Source organism: Podarcis liolepis (assembly GCF_965112155.1).
Source record: "Podarcis liolepis genome assembly, chromosome: 6".
NCBI lineage: Eukaryota > Metazoa > Chordata > Lepidosauria > Squamata > Lacertidae > Podarcis > Podarcis liolepis.
In genome coordinates, this window is record NC_139559.1 from 68367938 (window position 1) to 68387074 (window position 19137).

Sequence of the window (19137 nt, forward strand, 5' to 3'; positions counted from 1 at the left end):
CTCTGTTCCTTAGTCTCGGACTATCTTTCTTATGATCTTGGCTGCTTGCAAGGAAATGGCACCTTCAGGTTTTAAGCTGTAGAGGGCATTGGAGCCTAGGTACAGAATTACATTCCAGCCCCTTCTCGAGGATTCCAGATCATAGGTCTTTGCAACAGACAGGACTTCAGCCACACTTGCTTTCTGCTGTATTTCTCATTATGAACTCCACTTTGGATGGTTTCCAGAAAATGCTAGAGCTTTTTCTTTTTCTCTCTGTTTATTCAGCATAAAGTCTGGTATTTTGTCCTGGCTTTCTTAGCATTGCTTTTAATTGGCAGCATTGCCTTTTGTTACCTCATTTTCCTACAGGCTTCCTTAGTCTCTTTTAAAGCGACTTAAGTACTGAAGCCCTAATCCAGTATTTCCCAGGTGCTTACGAAACATTAAAAAAATATGTACACATGCACGTACAGCTTGAACACTCTTACCTCCATTTCATTTTTCCTCATCTTTTATATAGGAACAGCTTCATACCTCTGCATGGTTTCCACTGGAAAATGGAACCCGAATGGTCCTGATCTTAGCAACTGTACTTCACACTGGGTAAACCAGCTGGCTCAGAAGGTGGGTTGGAAAATATTTTTGATATGATACCATGCCCATGATTACCAGCACAGATGCTTATGACAAGCACTGGGAACGTTGCGCGAAACTAAATCAAGTGCCCTGCCATCCCAGGGCTTTAATAGGGATGTCATGAGATTGCCCACTTCAAGGGTTGGGGCAAACACACTTGTGGTTTCACCTTGCAAACTGCTGCTTACTCTGCCTCAAGGCAAACAATGTTGGTTTCAGCCAGGTGACAGTTAAAGCAGAGGATGTGGCAGTTATAGGGCTCTCCTAGCTTTCAACGGAGCATCTTCTCCTTCCAAGAGCTACAGTTCCCACATCCTTCACAGGAAATGGCGCTGCCCATCATATTTGCACCAAGGAAAAGGCTGCTTCCTCTGCTTTGATCTTTGCCTAGCTGGAGCTAAGGGATTTTTCAGCAAAGGGACACCAGCATGGAGACATTAATGGAACAGCCATTCATTGAGCACCTGCTCTGTATTTTTATTTGGTTTAATAAAGGGTGGTCTATAAGTAAAATTAAGGAAATTTTTAAAACACTGTGTTGCTAGCAGGAAATCCTTGTGAAAGTTAATATGCATAAGAGAGGGAGAGGATGGACAGTTTCTGTCCTTAGCTATCAGCTCTTGTATCCCATTCTCGTTTCCTAAATATTTGAGCTGTACTGTACTGACACCGCTCTTCGTTCTGCCTGCCACATTGACAGCCTCCGTAACTGCTGGGGTGAAAAGCAAATAAAGATATCCTATGTTACACTCCCCACCCCACAAAAGAATCTGTGTTTCAGATGGACTGCCCTGTGCTGAAACCCAGCTCTTGGAGATTGCGGGGGGGGGGGGGGGAGGAAACATCACAAACAAACTGCCTCATTTCCCACCGCTTCCTCCAAAGAAGCACAAAGGGGGGGGGAAATCTCAAATGCCTGCGGAGATTGGTTGGGTTTGCTTCCTGCAAATGCAGAGTTCTCCATGCAGCACTTTATCATCCCACCACGGGATGAATGGTGGCCATTCACTCCTGGAGAAGAAAGCGAAGACACTTGGGAAAAGGGGGCTCATTCCTTAGCCCTGCAGATCCTGGCGATTAAGAATCAAGTCTCCTACTATTTCCGTAGCCCCATTCTGCATAGAATTTGTTGGTCACACTGAAAATGTGATGGAGCATTGAGAGAGTAGAATGGAATGCTTGGAATTGACATGATAGATAGATAGATAGATAGATAGATAGATAGATAGATAGATAGATTACCATCAATGCATATAGCACTTTACTAAATCTAAGCAGTGTTGCATATTATCTCATCTGAAGGCAGCCCTTTTTAGGGAAGCTTTTAATGTTTGATGTATCACAGTATTTTAATATTCTTTTGGAAGCTGCCCAGAGTGGCTGGGGAAACCCAGCCAGATGGGCGGGGTATAAATAAATTATTATTATTATTATTATTATTATTATTATTATTATTATTATTATTATTATTATTATTATTATTATTATTTTATTATTATTGTTATTATTATTATTGTTATTATTGTTATTATTATTATATCTCTCATTTTTTGTGGGTATAGGGCAGTTGTTGTTTTTTTAAGGACAAAAGAACTTTGAAAGATAAAAAAAGATGTAACAAAAAATAACCCACCTTTCTATTTAGAAATAAAGTGTTCTAAGAGTTAAGTGGCAGTGGGGGCATCACTAAAATAATTTAAATTGTCATTTCAGATCAGAAGTGGAGAAAATGCTGCTAGCCTTGCCAATGAACTGGCTAAACATACCAAAGGACAAATCTATGCTGGTGATGTGAGTTCTTCAGTCAGACTGATGGAACAGTTGGTGGATATTCTTGATGCTCAGCTGCAAGATCTGAAGCCTAACGAGAAGGACTCTGCTGGACGGAGTTATAACAAGGTAGATACCAACCTGAATAGCCTTCTCTGGTGTGCATTAGAACAACCTAGCCTTGTGGCTTTCTTTCTTTTCTCTTGCAAAACATCTGCCTGTATTTTGCACCAGTCCTTTGAAGTAGGGCACATTTAGGGGTTTTTTTTGGTGGGGGGGACCAACAAATTCATGGAGACATGTGGATTCTGATGCTGTGTCAGAGTCCCCAAAGGCTGGTGGTACACGAGAACAGAATGTGACCATTCCCATGTGGGCAGAAGGAATTGAACGGATAATGTTAATTATACTTTAGCAGCAGCCTGAAACAGAACAATGATTAAGGCATCAATAAGAAGCAGACCTGTTGTGTCCTTTGATCCTTTATAACTCTCAAGCTGGGGGGGGGGAACAAACTGCGGCAGGGAAAAATGAATACTCCCCCCCCCATGACCTTCTTACTAACGTATTTGATGTATAATACTAACGTATTAGAGGTATTTGACATACCAAGCCATGAACTAACCTTAGTGCACTGGAATGGCCTTGTGCTTCATTCACTCCCTTAAAAACCCGCAGATTCATCTGGAAGTGATACTTTAACACACTTTAAGATTGTTAATTTTATCAGCAGATCTTATTTCTCCGGTTAGCATATAAGCGTTTGAACAATGATTAAGTAGTACTAATCCTATTACCCTTTAAAAAAGAAAAAATGTCTAACCTCTGATGTGTGTTTTTTGTCTTATTACCAAGCTCCAAAAGCGAGAGAAGACATGCAGGTCTTACCTTAAGGTATCTCTCCTGTGCTGTCACCTTGCTTCGTCCCTGCTTCAGTCACCTGCTGCCACGCTTTTCCCCTCCTGCTGCATGTCCCTATGTATTTCAGTCTTTGATAATTGTGCACTGTGCCTTCCCCACAGCAATTGTACAAAAAAAAAGTGTTGGCTTTGCACGGGTATAATACCTTCAGAAAAAGCCAATCGTAAATAATAAATCGATAATCAATACTTCCTTTCCTCCTCCTTTTATCAAAAAAAGCAGCCATGGAGCTTTTAACTGAATTGGAAATAAGAACAGTTTTGCTTCCTCGTGGTATTGTGCCTGTGGAAGGAAAACCAAACTGGCAATGGGCACAAATTGTTTGACATTGGGAACACAGGAAGTTGCCTTATACTGAGTCAGACTATAGATCCACATAGCTCAGTATTGCCTACACTGGCTGGTAGCCGCTCTCCAGGGCTTCAGACTGGGGACATTCCCAGACCTGCCTGGAAATGCTGGGGATTAAAGTTGGGACTTTTCTGCATGCAGTGCAGATGCTCTATCATAGAGCTACAGCCGTACCCCTTGAACCTGGTTTTTGTGTTTGCAGCTCTGTGTATCAAAGACTGTGTAGCCATATCTAGTGGAATCCACTAATCACTGCTGCCTCGTGACTTCCATTGGTTCAGTGGAGTTTGTGTGGCAAGAGTGTCTTATGGATTACATCCCATGCTTGTGCATGACGAAAAAACAAAACCCCCAACACATACACATGTTAAACTACCCTACATTTTATTTTATTTTTGTGCACTCTTGAATTCAGCGAGTTCTATTTTGTGTGTGTGACACCAGGGAAGCGTGTGTGTGTGTGTGTGTGTGTGTGTGTGTGTGTGTGGAGTTAACAAAGGCCAGCTTTGATCATTTGAGTTACAGACACAGTGCAAACTTTCCTCATATTCTCCTGGAAGCATATCCTGTTTCCCATATACCAGGAGAGGCATAAAGATACTAAGGAACTTGGAATGTCTTTCAGGTCTTACTATGTGTATTCTGTTCTGGTTAATGTCAGTTTTTCAACTGTGGTGGGATGTTGGATGAAAAATGAAAGCCTGCTGCTGATTTGTTTTGAAACATGCATTCCATATGTCTTCGTAGTTTTTTCTTTTGCAATGTTACCAATTGGTATTAAAAATAGAAATTTTAAAAAAACACTGAAGCAGCGCAGCATAGAATAAAATCAATAATATAAAGGCTCCTAAGAGATGTAATGTTGTCCAACTGCTTAAGAACAACTGTGCAACTGAGAGCGGACCAGTTTATTGTTCACTCCTTTTCCTTATCCCCTTTCTCTGGAGTTACAAATCGTCCCACTCCGCGAAGGAACTAGCCGTGATGAAAGCGATAACATCTGCAGAAATGCCAACTACGGTTGGAGCTTACCAGAACTTAATGCAGAATTACACCATGGTTTCACATCCAGGGTTAACAGGCATCCCAGTTAGTCCTAGCTGCAGACATATTTATCTATGGGGGGTATGCATCTTACCAAAGGCCAGAAAAAGGTCCTGCCCAATCCCTTGGCTGGCTGTTGATTGCTTAACCATGGAACATCTTACATCTGCTCTCAGCCCAGATGACATTTCCCCCTCGGTTTTACATTCAGCTGCTGATAAAACTTTGGGGAGTCTGAAGTGTGATCAGTTGCATCAAGCAGTTTTGCAAGAAAAGGAGTGTAGGGGGCGGGGGGTTGGAACCACATGTATCTTAAATTATACTGTGATAACTGTTCTCTTATAAAGCCAGTGAGTGGGGACGCAAAGCAAAGTCTGCTGAATTGGGTTGATTTCTTTTTTACAGTTGCATTTGCAGTTCACCTTTGAAGATAAATGTCATTGGATAAAATGTAATAACCGTGTGTGTGCTTGCTACTGAAAATGTTTTGTCACTGTGATGGCAAGAATCTAGGGTTACGAGCCAGTCTTAAGTGAGGCGTTAATTCCCAATGATTTATTTGAATGAGGAGGTTGAGCACACACATAAATATTCTCCACTGAAATCAGTGGGGTCTCAAGCCTCCTTCACATTTTACTCTTGTAAATATGAGTAGAAAGAGGCTCCTTCAGGCACCACTCCTGCCATCCATGTATTAAGTGTGGATGTCTGAGGTGGGGGAAGCCTTTGCACATGGATGTCCGGACACATAGCCTTCTAATACCCAGAGAAGCCTACATTTGTAGGCTACCCCACATCAGAAGTCTATGCTAATGGTTGGGCACGTGTACATCTGCTACACGACCCCCTCCACCCTTCGTGATTATTATTGCTACATTTATATACCATCCCTGAATTCAGTTCTCTAGTGGTTGGTATTCAACTATGTTGTACTCAGAGTACTCCTGTTGCAATTGATGTACCTAACTTAGCCATGTTCATTACTTTCCACGTGCCTACTCTGAGTAAAACTTAATACAACTCATAGTTTAAACACACACACAAAATCCAATTATACAAATACAACTTAGCACGCAAAACCACCCCAAAGCCAGCACAAACACAGCAGCACAAAATCAGTTTTAAACTGGCAAGGGGAAAACATTTATGTTAGCAATTTATAGGCAGCTTAATGTAAAAACAAAAAAACCCCTCTCTAAGCAATTTACCAAGTTTTTTTTAAAAAAAAGCCAATCCATAAAACTGTAAGGCTAGAATACAAATAAGATGAAAATACATGTTGTCACTAAAAATCCATAATCGGAATACTAAAACAAAATACTGAGGAGTGCGGGGGGGGGGGAATTAACAGTCAAAAATGCCCAAGCAAATAACTAAGCTTTTGATGGGCATCTAGAACAGGGTTGACATCTCCCGGATTGTGTGGGACAGGAGGCAAGGAATTAAGCATATTTTAAAATGTGCATGTCCTGGAAGAATATAAAGGTCTACACTTGGCACAATGCAGGGGGGCACCAGGCAAGCCTCTCCGATGAGGATGTTCTGCGTATGCGACACCACTACCAAAAAGTCCTTGCTACCTTTGGACTGTGGCATGGCCTGGGAATTTATTCTCCACCTCCCTCCCCAGCCACCTTTGACAAGAAATAGTGTCATTAAAGAGCTGACTATTTTAATGTGACCGAAGAAAAGCAGCCAGTCAGACAACATTAAAAATATAAGGAGTGAATCGGGCTAATGGATGCATGCAGCCATCAGGACGTGTGTATACATGCAACACGAACTGCAGCACAGCTTTAATTTCTCGCTGAGATCATTTTTAGTAGGTCTCAAATGAGCTTCCCAGTTTGGCTAAGACTAATAAAAACCTCTTAAAATTACAAATCGAAAGCCGGCTGATGCTATGCAAATGAAGCAAGTCCTCACTTCGCGACAGAGGATTCATTTGTAACTCAGATCAGAGGCTCCGATCCGTATTTCTTGGTGACTAATGAATATGGCCTCTGCAGACCAATTTCTGTTCCACTCTATTTAATGGCTGAAGCAGTATCAGTGTGAGCAGTTTGACTCTTCTATTTCCCATTAGAGAAGAGGGGAAGAAAATCCTTTCATTCCACTCCAAAAGTATCTCCCACCTGCCATTGTAGAGACTCACAATTCAGACAGAAAGAGGATATTAAGATGGATTAGGCTAATTAATTTTGCCCCTGACAATAGATAGTCCTGACCCGACTTTTTTCTATCCATTCAGGTGTGGAGCAGTGTTCTGGGTGTGACATCTTTTTATTTGTGTGGTGCACCCTGCTTGCATTTCCATTTGTTTTCGAAATCAGCCAAATCATATGCAGATATAGATATATGCGCCTAATGACACATTGTAACTAGGTAAATGGGACATGGTGATTCAGCAATCACCCACATTACATGTTAACGTAAGAGCCTCCCTTCAATTGACAAATATTGTGTTTTCACTAAAGATTCTTTAAAAAAACCTCCTTAATTGCATATTATTTTGTGAGCATCTTAATGTGAGTGTAAGTATGTGAGATCAGGCCGCTACTGATCATTCCTCAGTTCTGAATAAATGGGGAAATCCTCTGCTCCTGCCGAACTTAACGTACACATCAGAGCCCAGTATAGCTCTAGCCTGGCTGGAGGAACTTTAAAATTAAAGCCATGAGCGTTCCCTTTTTATATGCTTCAGTATGCTAATAATATTCTTTTTCACTGCTGCTCCAAGGCTTCTTATATCAATGCTCTTTGTTATATGGGGAAAGTGGTAGCCTTTTGGTCTTTAAATCACTGCAAATCATGTTGACAGTTAAATATTGTAATTGTCATCAGATCATGTTAGAGACTCTCTCCTGTTGCCTTAAGGCAGTAAGGCCTAATATTTTTCTACTGAATGCAGGCTATTGTTGACACGGTGGACAACCTGCTTAGGACCCAAGCGCTAGACTCCTGGAGAGATATGAATTCCTCTGAACGGGCACATGCTGCAACCATGTTACTTGATACCCTGGAAGAAGGGGCCTTTGTCTTGGCTGACAACCTCTTAGAACCAACAAGGGTCGCAATGCCTACAGATCACATTGGTAAGTGAATACGTCTTGAAACGCTTGGCATCACACCGTGGGAAGAGTCCACCAAACCCAGTGGTTTGGGATGTCCATATATTCCACATTAGATGGAACAGTGTAATTTGCCCCATTAGAAATATATTACATGAAAATAATACAGAAACCTCTGCATTTTAAAAATGGAAAACCATTATAGATTGATGTTCTGGTTATAGAACAGATAGCGACTAAGATTGTAACCCCGAAAATTCCTAGTTCGATTATTTTTGGCTAACAAAATTAAGTCAAAGGACTTAGGCAAGTAACCTTTATCTTATTCTCATCTGAATTATGGAGCTAATAATGTTGGGCTACTTCTGAAGAATTATTGTAAATATTTCTGGATAAAATGTGTATGTAGCGCTTTGAACACTTTGAAAAATGTGCTACATAAATGATAGAAAATACATACATATTTTTCAGTCCTCATGGTAGAAACTCTTTCTCCTTTATACATAATCGGTTCCTAATGAATGTAGATTACTTTCAGGGAGAGCGCATTGCCAACTTTGGGCACATAGCACATAGACTAAATGTTTGCATTAAGCACAACTGCCTTCAGGTGAAAGTGTGTTCATTGAGCCACATCTCCCACAATACAAAATAGCCATGCTTTGCAGATTGCAAAATAGCTACCGACACTTTGAGCATAATTTATCATTTAAATGCTGGCAGGGAAATGAAACTATTATGCATTAGGGGCATACAGGTATATCTTGTTGTGGTTAAGAAGGTTGTTGTGTATAGATGTAAAATGCCATTCTCCTTGCGTCCTTGAGGCTTATACCAGTCTACATATTAGGAGGTAGAGCACACATATGTCACAGACATTTCAAGACTAGACTTTAAAATGGAAAAACTAATTTATGAATGGGAGAATGTCAGGTACGTGGATTTGTGAATGAGGTGGTGCATGTTTCTGTTGCTAAAGGCGGAAGCAGAGTTTGCAGATGATCAGCTGTGGAATGCTAAGGATGTCTACTCCAAAGTAAATTCATCTAGGTTAAGTGGGCCTTTGGCTGTGAAGCAAATCCCCTTTGTACCAGGCCTGGTGGGCTGGGGAGACGGATTGGCTTGAGGTGCCTCACCATCCAGTCATCACACTGACTGCCACTATCAGCCTGCAGAGTGAGGTCAACATGTAGAGTCTCCCCCACAATAAGCAGAAGTACCACTAGTGGAAGCCATGTTCTAGGAAAGAGGAAGTGCTGAGCTGGACCTCTTCACCTGCTGGCATCGGTCCTGAGCTTGGCTGGATCACTGCATTACCTCCAGGCTGCTGCAGCAACCTGCTTTCCCCCTCCTCCAGCCATTTCCCTGGCCGGTGTGAGAGTTGTAGATGCAGCGGTGGGTTCCACCATTCTGTCACACCCTGCCCCTGCCCAACTAGTTGCTATCAACTAATGATTTTTTTCATATTTAGTTTATCTATTTACATTAATATATACCCTTTCCCCACCCTAGAAAAATAGCTGCTGGTACTCACCCTGCTACAGGTTTTAACAAAAACAAAAGAGGTGCCATTACTGCATACTCTTGAGTAACCCCCAGAAAAAAAGCACTGTCCATATCCTACCTTTCCCCAGAGTCGTGCCCATTGTTATTACCTCCAGCACCCCTTTAATTTAAGTAGGTTAGGCTAAAATACAATGACTGAGCCATGGTCACCCTACAGAGATTTAAGCCTAGATGCCCCCAGTCCCATTCTGACAGTTTTAATGATCTACTCCTCTGGCTTCCTGTTGCTGAGAGATTAGGCATAGCAATAGCAAGTAGGACACACACACTAAAAATTCATGTATCATGGCTGCTTTGGTCTCCAAAAGTTAAGCATTTCTTCCAACTAAGAACTCTTGGGACTTTTGAAGTGATCTCTCTTAGGCTCACATTAAAACCAGGTTGGCTGTCATGTTCTTTGAACTGGCGTGCTGTTACTTTTGTGCATCTGCACTCGGGTTTGATTAAAATTTAAAGGAAAACGACTCCAATGCTACCGGTATGCATCTGTCATGTACAAGCAAGAAAATAAGCATCCCGAAAGGAAAAAAAGGAAAAGGAAAACATCAGCCAAATCTGACCACAGAAAACAAAAACCTTCTTCTTGCTTTTTGTCCACCTAGTCTTGGAAGTTGCAGTGTTGAGTACGGAAGGACAGGTGCAGGACTTGAAATTCCCCCAGGGCAACGCAGGAGGCAATTCTATCCAGCTCTCTTCGAACACTGTGAAGCAGAACAGCAGAAGCGGTATGTCTTTTGCAAACCATTTATTTTTCAGCTGTAGCAACTTAATTTTGGAAGGGTTTGCTGTGTTATAATAATACACCCTCAGCAACATTAAAAATAGCCAGTCGATAGCTCTCATTTGTAAATAACATTAGGCTGCCATTTTTCTTTCTTTCTTTTTTTTTTTTTACTTGAATCAATCTTTCTGCACTAAACCTGGGGAGGGATAGGCTATTTAAAACATGCCATGTTATTTAAAGTGACTATAATAGCTTTCTTTTCACAGGGTTAGCAAAGCTGGTTTTCATAATTTACAAAAGCTTGGGCCAGTTCCTCAGTACGGAAAATGCAACCATCAAACTGGGAGGAGAGTTTGCTGGCAGGAACAGTACCATCGCTGTGAACTCTGACGTCATTGCAGCCTCCATCAACAAGGAGTCCAGTCGCGTGTACTTGACAGACCCTGTTCTTTTCACCCTGGCACACATTGATGTGAGTTATGGTAATGAATTAATGGGAAGGTCATAAAATCAGCAAGAGCAAAGAGCAAAGAAGGGACGGGGGTGGATCTTTCAATTTGAATTTTAAATGTCGGACTAGGTCAGAGGCACAGGTTTGTTTAAGTCTACGAACATAAAATTAAATGAGCCTGGTTCAGTGATTATTAGAACTTAAGTGTATTCTTAATGAAAGCTAATTCGGTAATCAACATGAAAATGTAAATGGCTCTAATTTGTTCCTAAGTGAAAATTAACTCTTACCTTAGCAGCAGGACAGAAAAACACCAGCTCTTATGATTTTGCTTCCTTAATGCAGCAAAATTTTAATGGGACTTAGAGCATTTTGCTTTAATTCCATTCTGTCTGCTGGAGCCCATTCACTAATCGTTCAGATAGGTTTTAGTCAACGAGGGAATCTGGTGCTGTTTTCTGCATTCTGCTTGACACTAGGTTTAACTTCTCTGTGCTTGAACTAGTCAGGTGGTAGTATTCCAACTAAACATCAGGAAGAACTTTTTGACAATAAGAGCTGCTCAACAGTGGAATAGACTCTTTAGAGTAGTTGTTGTTTTTAGCAGAGGTTAGATGTCCATCTGTCATGTATGATCCAGTTGAGATTCCTGTATTGCAGGGGTTTGGACTAGATGACCCTCAGGATCCCTTCCAATGCTACGATTTTATTTTCGCAGCTGAGATTTTCCATTTACCAAAAGAGAAGACTCATAAAAAAAAAGGAAAAATCCCCTATCTAGGTGTTTTTCCCCAGACTAGTTTTTCAGTTCAGTTTAATCTGAATTATTATGTCTAGTGATCCTTTAGACTTGATGGAAATTGAGAAAAGGAAAGTGAATTCGTTAGTAAATCCTCAATTATTCAAGAAGCCCTTTAGAGAAACTTCATGAATCTACTGCTGCAGGATCGGCAGAAATGGCCACAAGTGCACAGTATGAACATTGAACAGCAAGTAGGAAACTGATTGATTAAAATTAGATCTATAGTAATGTGGATTGCACTTTGGCATATTTTAAACTATTAGACCCACTTTATAACTAGGTGGTAGGCTTGTTCAACATGTTCTTGTCGGGTTTGCTAATGCTGGGTACAATCCACCACAGTCTATCCTAGGTCACCTTAATTGCTGTTTAATGGTGTATGAACCTATGCCCCTTATTCAGTTGTGCTCCAAACAGCAAACCACAAAAATGTGGAGAATGTAATCCAAATTGTATTCTATGCCCATTGTGCCATACTTGTCATTTCTGGGTTTACAGTTCTAATTTTCTTTCATCCTGGTGTTTTGCAGACCAAGAATTATTTCAATGCAAATTGTTCCTTCTGGAACTACTCTGAACGGACTATGATGGGCTATTGGTCAACTCAAGGATGCAAGCTGATTGACACAAATAAAACGCATACCACGTGTGCATGTAGCCACCTAACCAATTTTGCAATCCTCATGGCACATAGGGGAATTGCGGTAAGGAACAATGCCTTTAATCGGCAACCAAATGACATTTAGAAAACCCACTTTAACTTCTCTATGTTTGAACTATCTATACAGTCGGATGTTAGTATAATTTCAGGATCCTTCTGGACATCTCATTTCAAATATGACCATTGTGTTCCATAGGTTCAGATGTAAAATGAAGAAAAATAATGTGTCTGTTCAGCACCTTATATTTAATGCTGAATGCCATTTCATTAAAGGAGCTCAAATATACAGTCATCCCCTATCATTATATACCAATATTTCTGCTTTCTGGCAATTTTAAGTTCTCCGACATACTCTTGCTTTCTCAAAGCATTTTGTAGATTTCTGATACGATTGCAGTTAAGGCTGCAAATTCACATTGGGACTGGTTAACTGTTGACAAAGGGATGGATATTTACACCTTTCAAAAGCATACTTAAAAGGGAAGTGTGTATTCTGCTCTGCATTCTCTAGACCCACGTATTAGGTATCTGGATGGCATCAATTCTGAGGGCATTATAGAGCTGAGTTATGCAAGACATTGAAACTCACATATAACAGTGCAAAACATAAAGTCTGCTGCGACAAGTCCTTCTTTGCTATCCTATTAATATCATTTTGCATCCTGTCTATACATGTAAACAGTGACTTCACTGACCCTGCCTCTAGTTCCCCCAGATTACCACATTTAAATAAATATAATCATTTCCACAATACATTCCACCTATGAACTCTTCTTACCTATCCTTTAAATCTGTAGAAAGTGTTGTGTAATTCACCAATGGGTTATGCAAGTACTGGAAAGGAATCCTGTACTGAAAAAATCAAAAACTACCAAGAACTATAAAGTACAAGTTCTTCTAGATGCTACTGAGCTATAGAGCCATGGAAATGATAATAAAAGATCTTAATTTTCTCTTACCTGGCCATGAGCTGTATCACTGGCCAAGGAGCCTGACAGCCTCACCTACTCTAACTGGATCACACAATGAGAGTTATTCATCCATTCCATTTATGGAACATATGGTTTATACGGAAGATCTCTCATTTCCTTAAATTTCCTTTAATGTCCTTAACAATGCTTTATTTGTGCCTTGAATATAGAAATTGTGTTTTCCCTCCCTGCCCTCCTTCCCAAACATTCCTTAGGCTTAAAACGTGGCATGTTATTGGAAATAATAATAATAATAATATATATTTTTTCAAAGTTACCGGTAGTTTATCTCCAGTGTTTATCTCTGTAACTGTCAATGAACAGGCTGTTGTGCTGTCCTTTGAACAAAGTTGGAATTTCTAAGTGTTAGCGAGAAACTTGATATTTTAGTTTTGTATTGATCAGTGACCACACTAATTTTCTTTACTCTTCATCCTTTCCAGTACAATGGAATGCATAGTTTACTCCTCACTGTCATCACCTGGGTAGGGATTGTCATTTCCCTTGTCTGCCTGGCAATTTGCATCTTCACTTTCTGTTTCTTCCGCGGCCTTCAAAGTGACCGAAACACAATTCACAAGAACCTTTGCATCAACCTCCTCATTGCAGAATTTATTTTCCTAATAGGCATCGATAAGACGGAGTACAAGGTAAGCCCTCTATGTTTAACACACATCTGAAGATACCTCACTGAAAGGAATGGTAGCAGTAAAGTATTTGATGGCCAAAAGAAGTTTCTCAGTTGTCTGCTTTTTCGATGCAACCTTTAGCCACTTTCCCCATGGACGGGTAGGTTGCTCAGGAAATAATGGCAGGCAGAGAAAAGGTTGAACAGCTGAATGTCTGAAACTTCTCATTTAGATGCAAAGATGGAACTATCTCATTTAGCTTGAGAGCGTTGAGATTTTGCATGGAAGATGAGTTTACCACTATATATGGCTTAGAATTTACTATGCCACAAAGACTTACACCAGTTTAGATTAAACAACAAAAAACATTGATGCCATAGAAGGTGCAGGAGGGTCGACTGGCACCCACAGGTGTTGCATTGGCAACCGCTGATGTAGAGAAAGCAAGAAAACATGCCTGTTCAATGTCGTTAAGTTGGGAACGAGTAGAAGCTTAATAAGCCTGTCAGAGAGTTTCTTGTGAGGTATTGTTTAGCATTTAAGCCACCTATTGACCAACAAGATTTTCCTTCAATACAGTGGTACCTCGGGTTAAGTACTTAATTCGTTCCGGAGGTCCGTTCTTAACCTGAAGCACCACTTTAGCTAATGGGGCCTCCCACTGCCGCCAGAGCACGATTTCTGTTCTCATCCTGAAGCAAAGTTCTTAACCCGAGGTACTGTTTTTGGGTTAGCGGAGTCTGTAACCTGAAGCGTATGTAACCTGAAGCGTATGTAACCCGAGGTACCACTGTATTGTGTGTGTATTAGGGAGGGAGGGAGATCATACGTGTACAAGTGATGACAATTCAGATTGATGTATGGTAGTTTCTGTTATTTATGTTCATTGTTCAAGATCATCTATTGTAATCCAGTGAAACAGATTTTGCAGCTCCACAGGGACGAATGGAACTAAGGAAGCGGTTAAATGCTTAACTCCCAGTTGGCTGCAGTGGGTTCTTAGATAAACCTGCCTCTTGTCCGGTAGATGTACCTAGCATCCCCAGATACAGGAGAATGTTACACAGAAATAATACATCCCTATCCTTAAGAGATAGAAAGCTATGGAATTCTTTTCCTTTGTGTGTCTTCATTTCTCACTTCAGATTAGCCTTTTCCTAAATCTCAAGGCATGAGGCTGAACCCATGGTTTTTCTAAAATAAGCTGCCCTTAGAATTGAGTCAGTCGGTAGGATTTTGTTCTGCACTCATCTACAGTGTGGCTAGTGATATGATAGCAGATCTTCCTAAAAATAGAAAAAGCAACGATATTTGATATTTAAAGGGAAATGGAATATTCTGACAGAGGCATAAGAATTTTCAACGGAAGGTATAAATAATACATCTAGTAGCTGGGGCTCTTTATCTTCTTGTACCAAATCATCTGCAATATAAGCCTTACAGCAGAGTGTTAACATTGCGCTACCAAAAATTAATGGACTGCTTGCCACACTTGATATTCCATTGCGTCAAAGAATGCTAATAGGCACATACTTTCCATATCTTAACTCACAGAGTGCAAGAGAGTAGAAGCTGCAGCTACTGGGAACACAATACAGTTTTCAGTAGTTATGAATATGAAGTTTTATGTTTGGGGGGGCAGTGTGTGGGGGGGGGGTTCAATTATTTCATATACAGTATGCTGCCATTACAAACCAAGCTGTTAACATCCACATGATTTCGTTTTCTGAATACATCCGATTAAGTGGCAAGGTTGAAAAGTGTTGCACCTTGCATTTGATTGTTTCTTTTTCTTTGCAGATTGCATGCCCAATATTTGCAGGCCTCTTACACTTTTTCTTCCTGGCAGCCTTTGCCTGGATGTGCCTAGAAGGGGTGCAGCTCTATCTCATGTTAGTAGAAGTATTTGAAAGTGAATATTCTAGGAAGAAGTACTACTATGTTGCTGGCTACCTCTTTCCTGCCACTGTTGTTGGTGTCTCGGCGGCTATCGACTACTCCAGCTATGGAGCGCAAAATGCGTAAGTAATTGCTAGTGACCTGAGTGTTTCAGGCGATTTTTTTTTTTAAAGCGTGTTAGCTGTCAGAGCCCCTGACAGACTAAAATAGCACCAGAAAGCTTTATTGGTACGAGAATGGCAAGGCTGTGTGCAAATTCCAATCAGGTCTTTTGTAATTTTCTAGGTTCAGAGAATTTGTACCCTGGAGAGGCAAGATTCTAAATTACCACCTTTCTTTTTAACACAAAAGATTGACCCGAAACAAATTGGGAAAAAAGTAAATAACTTTTTGGGCCTCCAATGAATATTAAGTAAAATAAAACAAAATAAAATTCTACTTTACTTAAAAGTATCTGGTTTGCTTTAACCCCCCTGCCCTAGTTTTAAGCTAACACTTCATTAGATTTCTTTGTTCAGCATGTTTTCGAGCCAGTTCTCTTTCTGGAGAATGATAGTGCAGGGTTTCTGCCCCAGTGGTTCACTTTGATAATATTTATCGGGAAAGAATCGGATTAAAATTAGCCCACTGTTTTCTATTTATAAAAAGTAGGGATATTTATACAAAGTGACAGAAGGTAGACCCCCCAAAATAATAATATTTCTGAGGGTTTATGTTGCTAGAGGCATAAATGTGCCTTCCAATAGAGCTTACTTTGTCCTTTGATGAAATTAGTTACAGTATGGGCAGATACTGTTGGAATACAAGCAAGCTGCTTGATTCTGCTGTTGATGAAAGACAAACGAAAGCGATTCCGTAGGGAGCTGTGCTATATGAAAAGTGAATCAGTAAGTGAAGTGAGTCCCGATAAACTGATGCGTAATTTAGTTTAATCCTGTTTGGGTTTTTTTGTTTTAACTATTAAATTTGCAGCAGTGGGGCTGAGGCATTTTGTTTGCATTATGCTGCTCTGCAGAAGAAGAAGAAATATGACATTTAATCATTTTCTGAGTTGGCGTTCCTTGGGGATAGTCAAGTGATGGACAGCTAAATCATGTTTTAAATGCAGAAAAAAAAGCTGTGTGGGGAGAGGGGGACCCACATCTATACTCTTGCCTGGGTTCACGGCCTATATCAAATACTAACCCAAAAGGAAGCAGAGTTGCTTAATCAAATACCAGGCTTTTTGTGGTTGCCCTGTACTTCCAGGTACCCCTTGGGGTTGATTAGCTGTACCACACAGGGCATCTTCTTAATGCTTTATGCTTTTCAACTTGTTGGTTGACCCCATTCTAAGGTGAGCAGTACCAGTGGCAACATCACTATTTTTTTTGTTGCATTTCATTGAAAAGAAGTGGGGGGGGGAGGGGGAAATAAATAAGCTTGAATGAGAAGCATTGAGAAAGGAAAATGGATGTGGCCTTGAGTTTCATTCTGAGGTTTAATAGGTTCCAGATTTGAAAAGTGTAAAAGGTACTATAGCACCACCATCAATGGTGTGTGTGTGTCATGTGCAGGTGGTTTGCAATAGTGTGAAGTAAATGGACTGATAGGCAACAATTAATGAACGTAAAGATGAAAGCAGGTGATCATAAGGAAGTCTTGTTGAACAGCCTTAGTAAAAAGCTCAATAAACAGACACATTCTCAAGCATATGCTCGTGTTCAGAATTACATCTCCATGCATTTAACTGAAAGAGAGAGTTGCATGGCTGATTTTCTCAACGTAGAACACTTATGGTGTGCTAATGCCGTTTCCCTTGGCGCCCATGCCATTGAATGATGTCAATCTCCTCCCACTTGACACTCCAAATCACGCTCAGGAATAACATACCTACAAGGAAGCAAGACAGCCAGGTGTGTATGGCATCCATTTTCAAGAATAGGTTTCATATGGATGTCCACATGGGGTTACTGCTTAAAAAAAGGTCACATCATAGCCAGTCCATGTGAATAAGTCCTAAGAGATGTCTACTTTCCATTGGTAACATAGAGTGTATGTGCTGTTCTCACACCACTTTTCTTTTATTTTCCTGTAACAGCTGCTGGCTCAAGGTTGACAACTATTTTATCTGGAGTTTCATTGGGCCTGTTACCTTCATTATTCTGGTAAGAATACTATCACTTTGCTTTCCGCCCATCTGCCTGCCTCTCTCCCAATCCACTTTATTTATTATAGTGGAAATGACCAAAATACTTTGAAAGTCAGGTTATATTTGCTATGAAACTGTCATAGCAAGAGGGCTTTTGGATAAGACCATAGGCCCATGTTCTCCAGCATCATCTTCTCACCATAACCAACCAGATGCTCATGGAAAGTGCACTTCTCATGGGCTGTTTCTGATACTGATACTGGAGGTAGAAGACAGCCATCACAACTTCTAGCCACTGAAAGTCTTATTTGTCTAACTGCCTTTTAAAGCTATCCAAGTTGGGGGGGAGGAGCACCACATCATGTGGCAGGAAATTCTACTATGCACTGTGTTCATTTTGACTGTCCCAGTATTCAACACTCCAATATTCAACTTGACTGGATGACCTTGGGTTCCAGTATTGTGAGATATGGAAACCTCTCTCTGTTGTTTGTACACAAATCGGCGAATTTCGACTAGAGACTTCGTACCATTGTGATGGCATGTGAATCACAAGTCTTAGTTTTGATTTGTGTACAGTGCTATCCCCCCCTTGAGATGATACTTTTGGGATTTCAGATATCTTTGTAGAATCATAGAGTTGGAAGGGACCCCAAGGGCTGTCCAGTCCAACCCCCTGCAATGCAGAAATCTCAGCTAAAGTATCCCTGACATATCATCATTTATTGAATATTATCTCTGTACCTGCTGAACTAAAACAGTGCTGTTTTAAAAGCAGGACTATTAATAGGCTTTTATTTATTTACTTTCTTTCTTTTATTATACTTTGCTCTTCATCCAAGAAGTTCAGAGCTTTGTAAAGATGGTTTTCAGGTGGTGTCCCACCCATGTACTTGTTTAGGAAAAGACCCTTTTAATTTTAGCAGTTATCACGTGCCTTCAAACTATTCTTCCTCACGCATTCTATAATGCAAATGCTAATGATCCTTTTGGGAGGGAAGGTATCATTTTTCATTTTACCAGACATTGCTGCATTGTAGCTGATGTGTTGGTGCAAAATTCAGCCTTGTTCAAGAAGAGATTTATCTTCTTGGAGTAGTCTTACAGTCTGAGCCTTTAAGCCACTATATGTATTGAGTCGTACCCATGACACCTAATGTCATTCTGTAGAACTGAGTTGCCAATCTTTATCCTTGATTGCCAGTTGAGTCCAGAGAAGGCAGTTTTTTCTCAACAAAGCTGCACGTTGTACGCAGACAAATAGTATTTATTTTCCCCATCATGTTCATTGCATTAATGATACTGTAAATCACATTATTAAAATGTTTTAAAAAACACTGTACATAATGCACAAAATTTAAATCAGTGGCTTGGCCTGTACACCCTCCACATTGCAGAACACTCCTGAGAGTCAGGCGACGGACCCCTCTTGCATAGTGTGGAATGTGGTGCAGAGGGAATCAGTGTCACTTGTGACTTATACCAATTCTCCCTTGCCATTGCACCCCCTACAACACAACTCATGCCA

General features: G+C 40.5%; 1 protein-coding gene across 33 annotated transcripts in view; it reads left to right on the forward strand.

Moving 5' to 3' along the window:
- Positions 1 to 19137, forward strand: part of ADGRL2 (adhesion G protein-coupled receptor L2) — a 355922-nt gene that overhangs the window by 311822 nt on the left and 24963 nt on the right. For 18 of the 33 annotated variants that reach the window (XM_083510610.1, XM_083510614.1, XM_083510618.1 and 15 more), the window contains 10 exons: positions 503 to 606; positions 2332 to 2517; positions 3244 to 3282; positions 7616 to 7799; positions 9944 to 10066; positions 10332 to 10537; positions 11849 to 12022; positions 13394 to 13600; positions 15380 to 15600; positions 17559 to 17625. In XM_083510610.1, coding sequence (XP_083366736.1) covers positions 503 to 606; positions 2332 to 2517; positions 3244 to 3282; positions 7616 to 7799; positions 9944 to 10066; positions 10332 to 10537; positions 11849 to 12022; positions 13394 to 13600; positions 15380 to 15600; positions 17559 to 17625 — 1511 coding nt within the window. The remainder of the gene's footprint in view (positions 1 to 502; positions 607 to 2331; positions 2518 to 3243; positions 3283 to 7615; positions 7800 to 9943; positions 10067 to 10331; positions 10538 to 11848; positions 12023 to 13393; positions 13601 to 15379; positions 15601 to 17558; positions 17626 to 19137) is intronic. The other 15 variants (XM_083510624.1, XM_083510631.1, XM_083510635.1 and 12 more) reach the window with 1 other exon arrangement.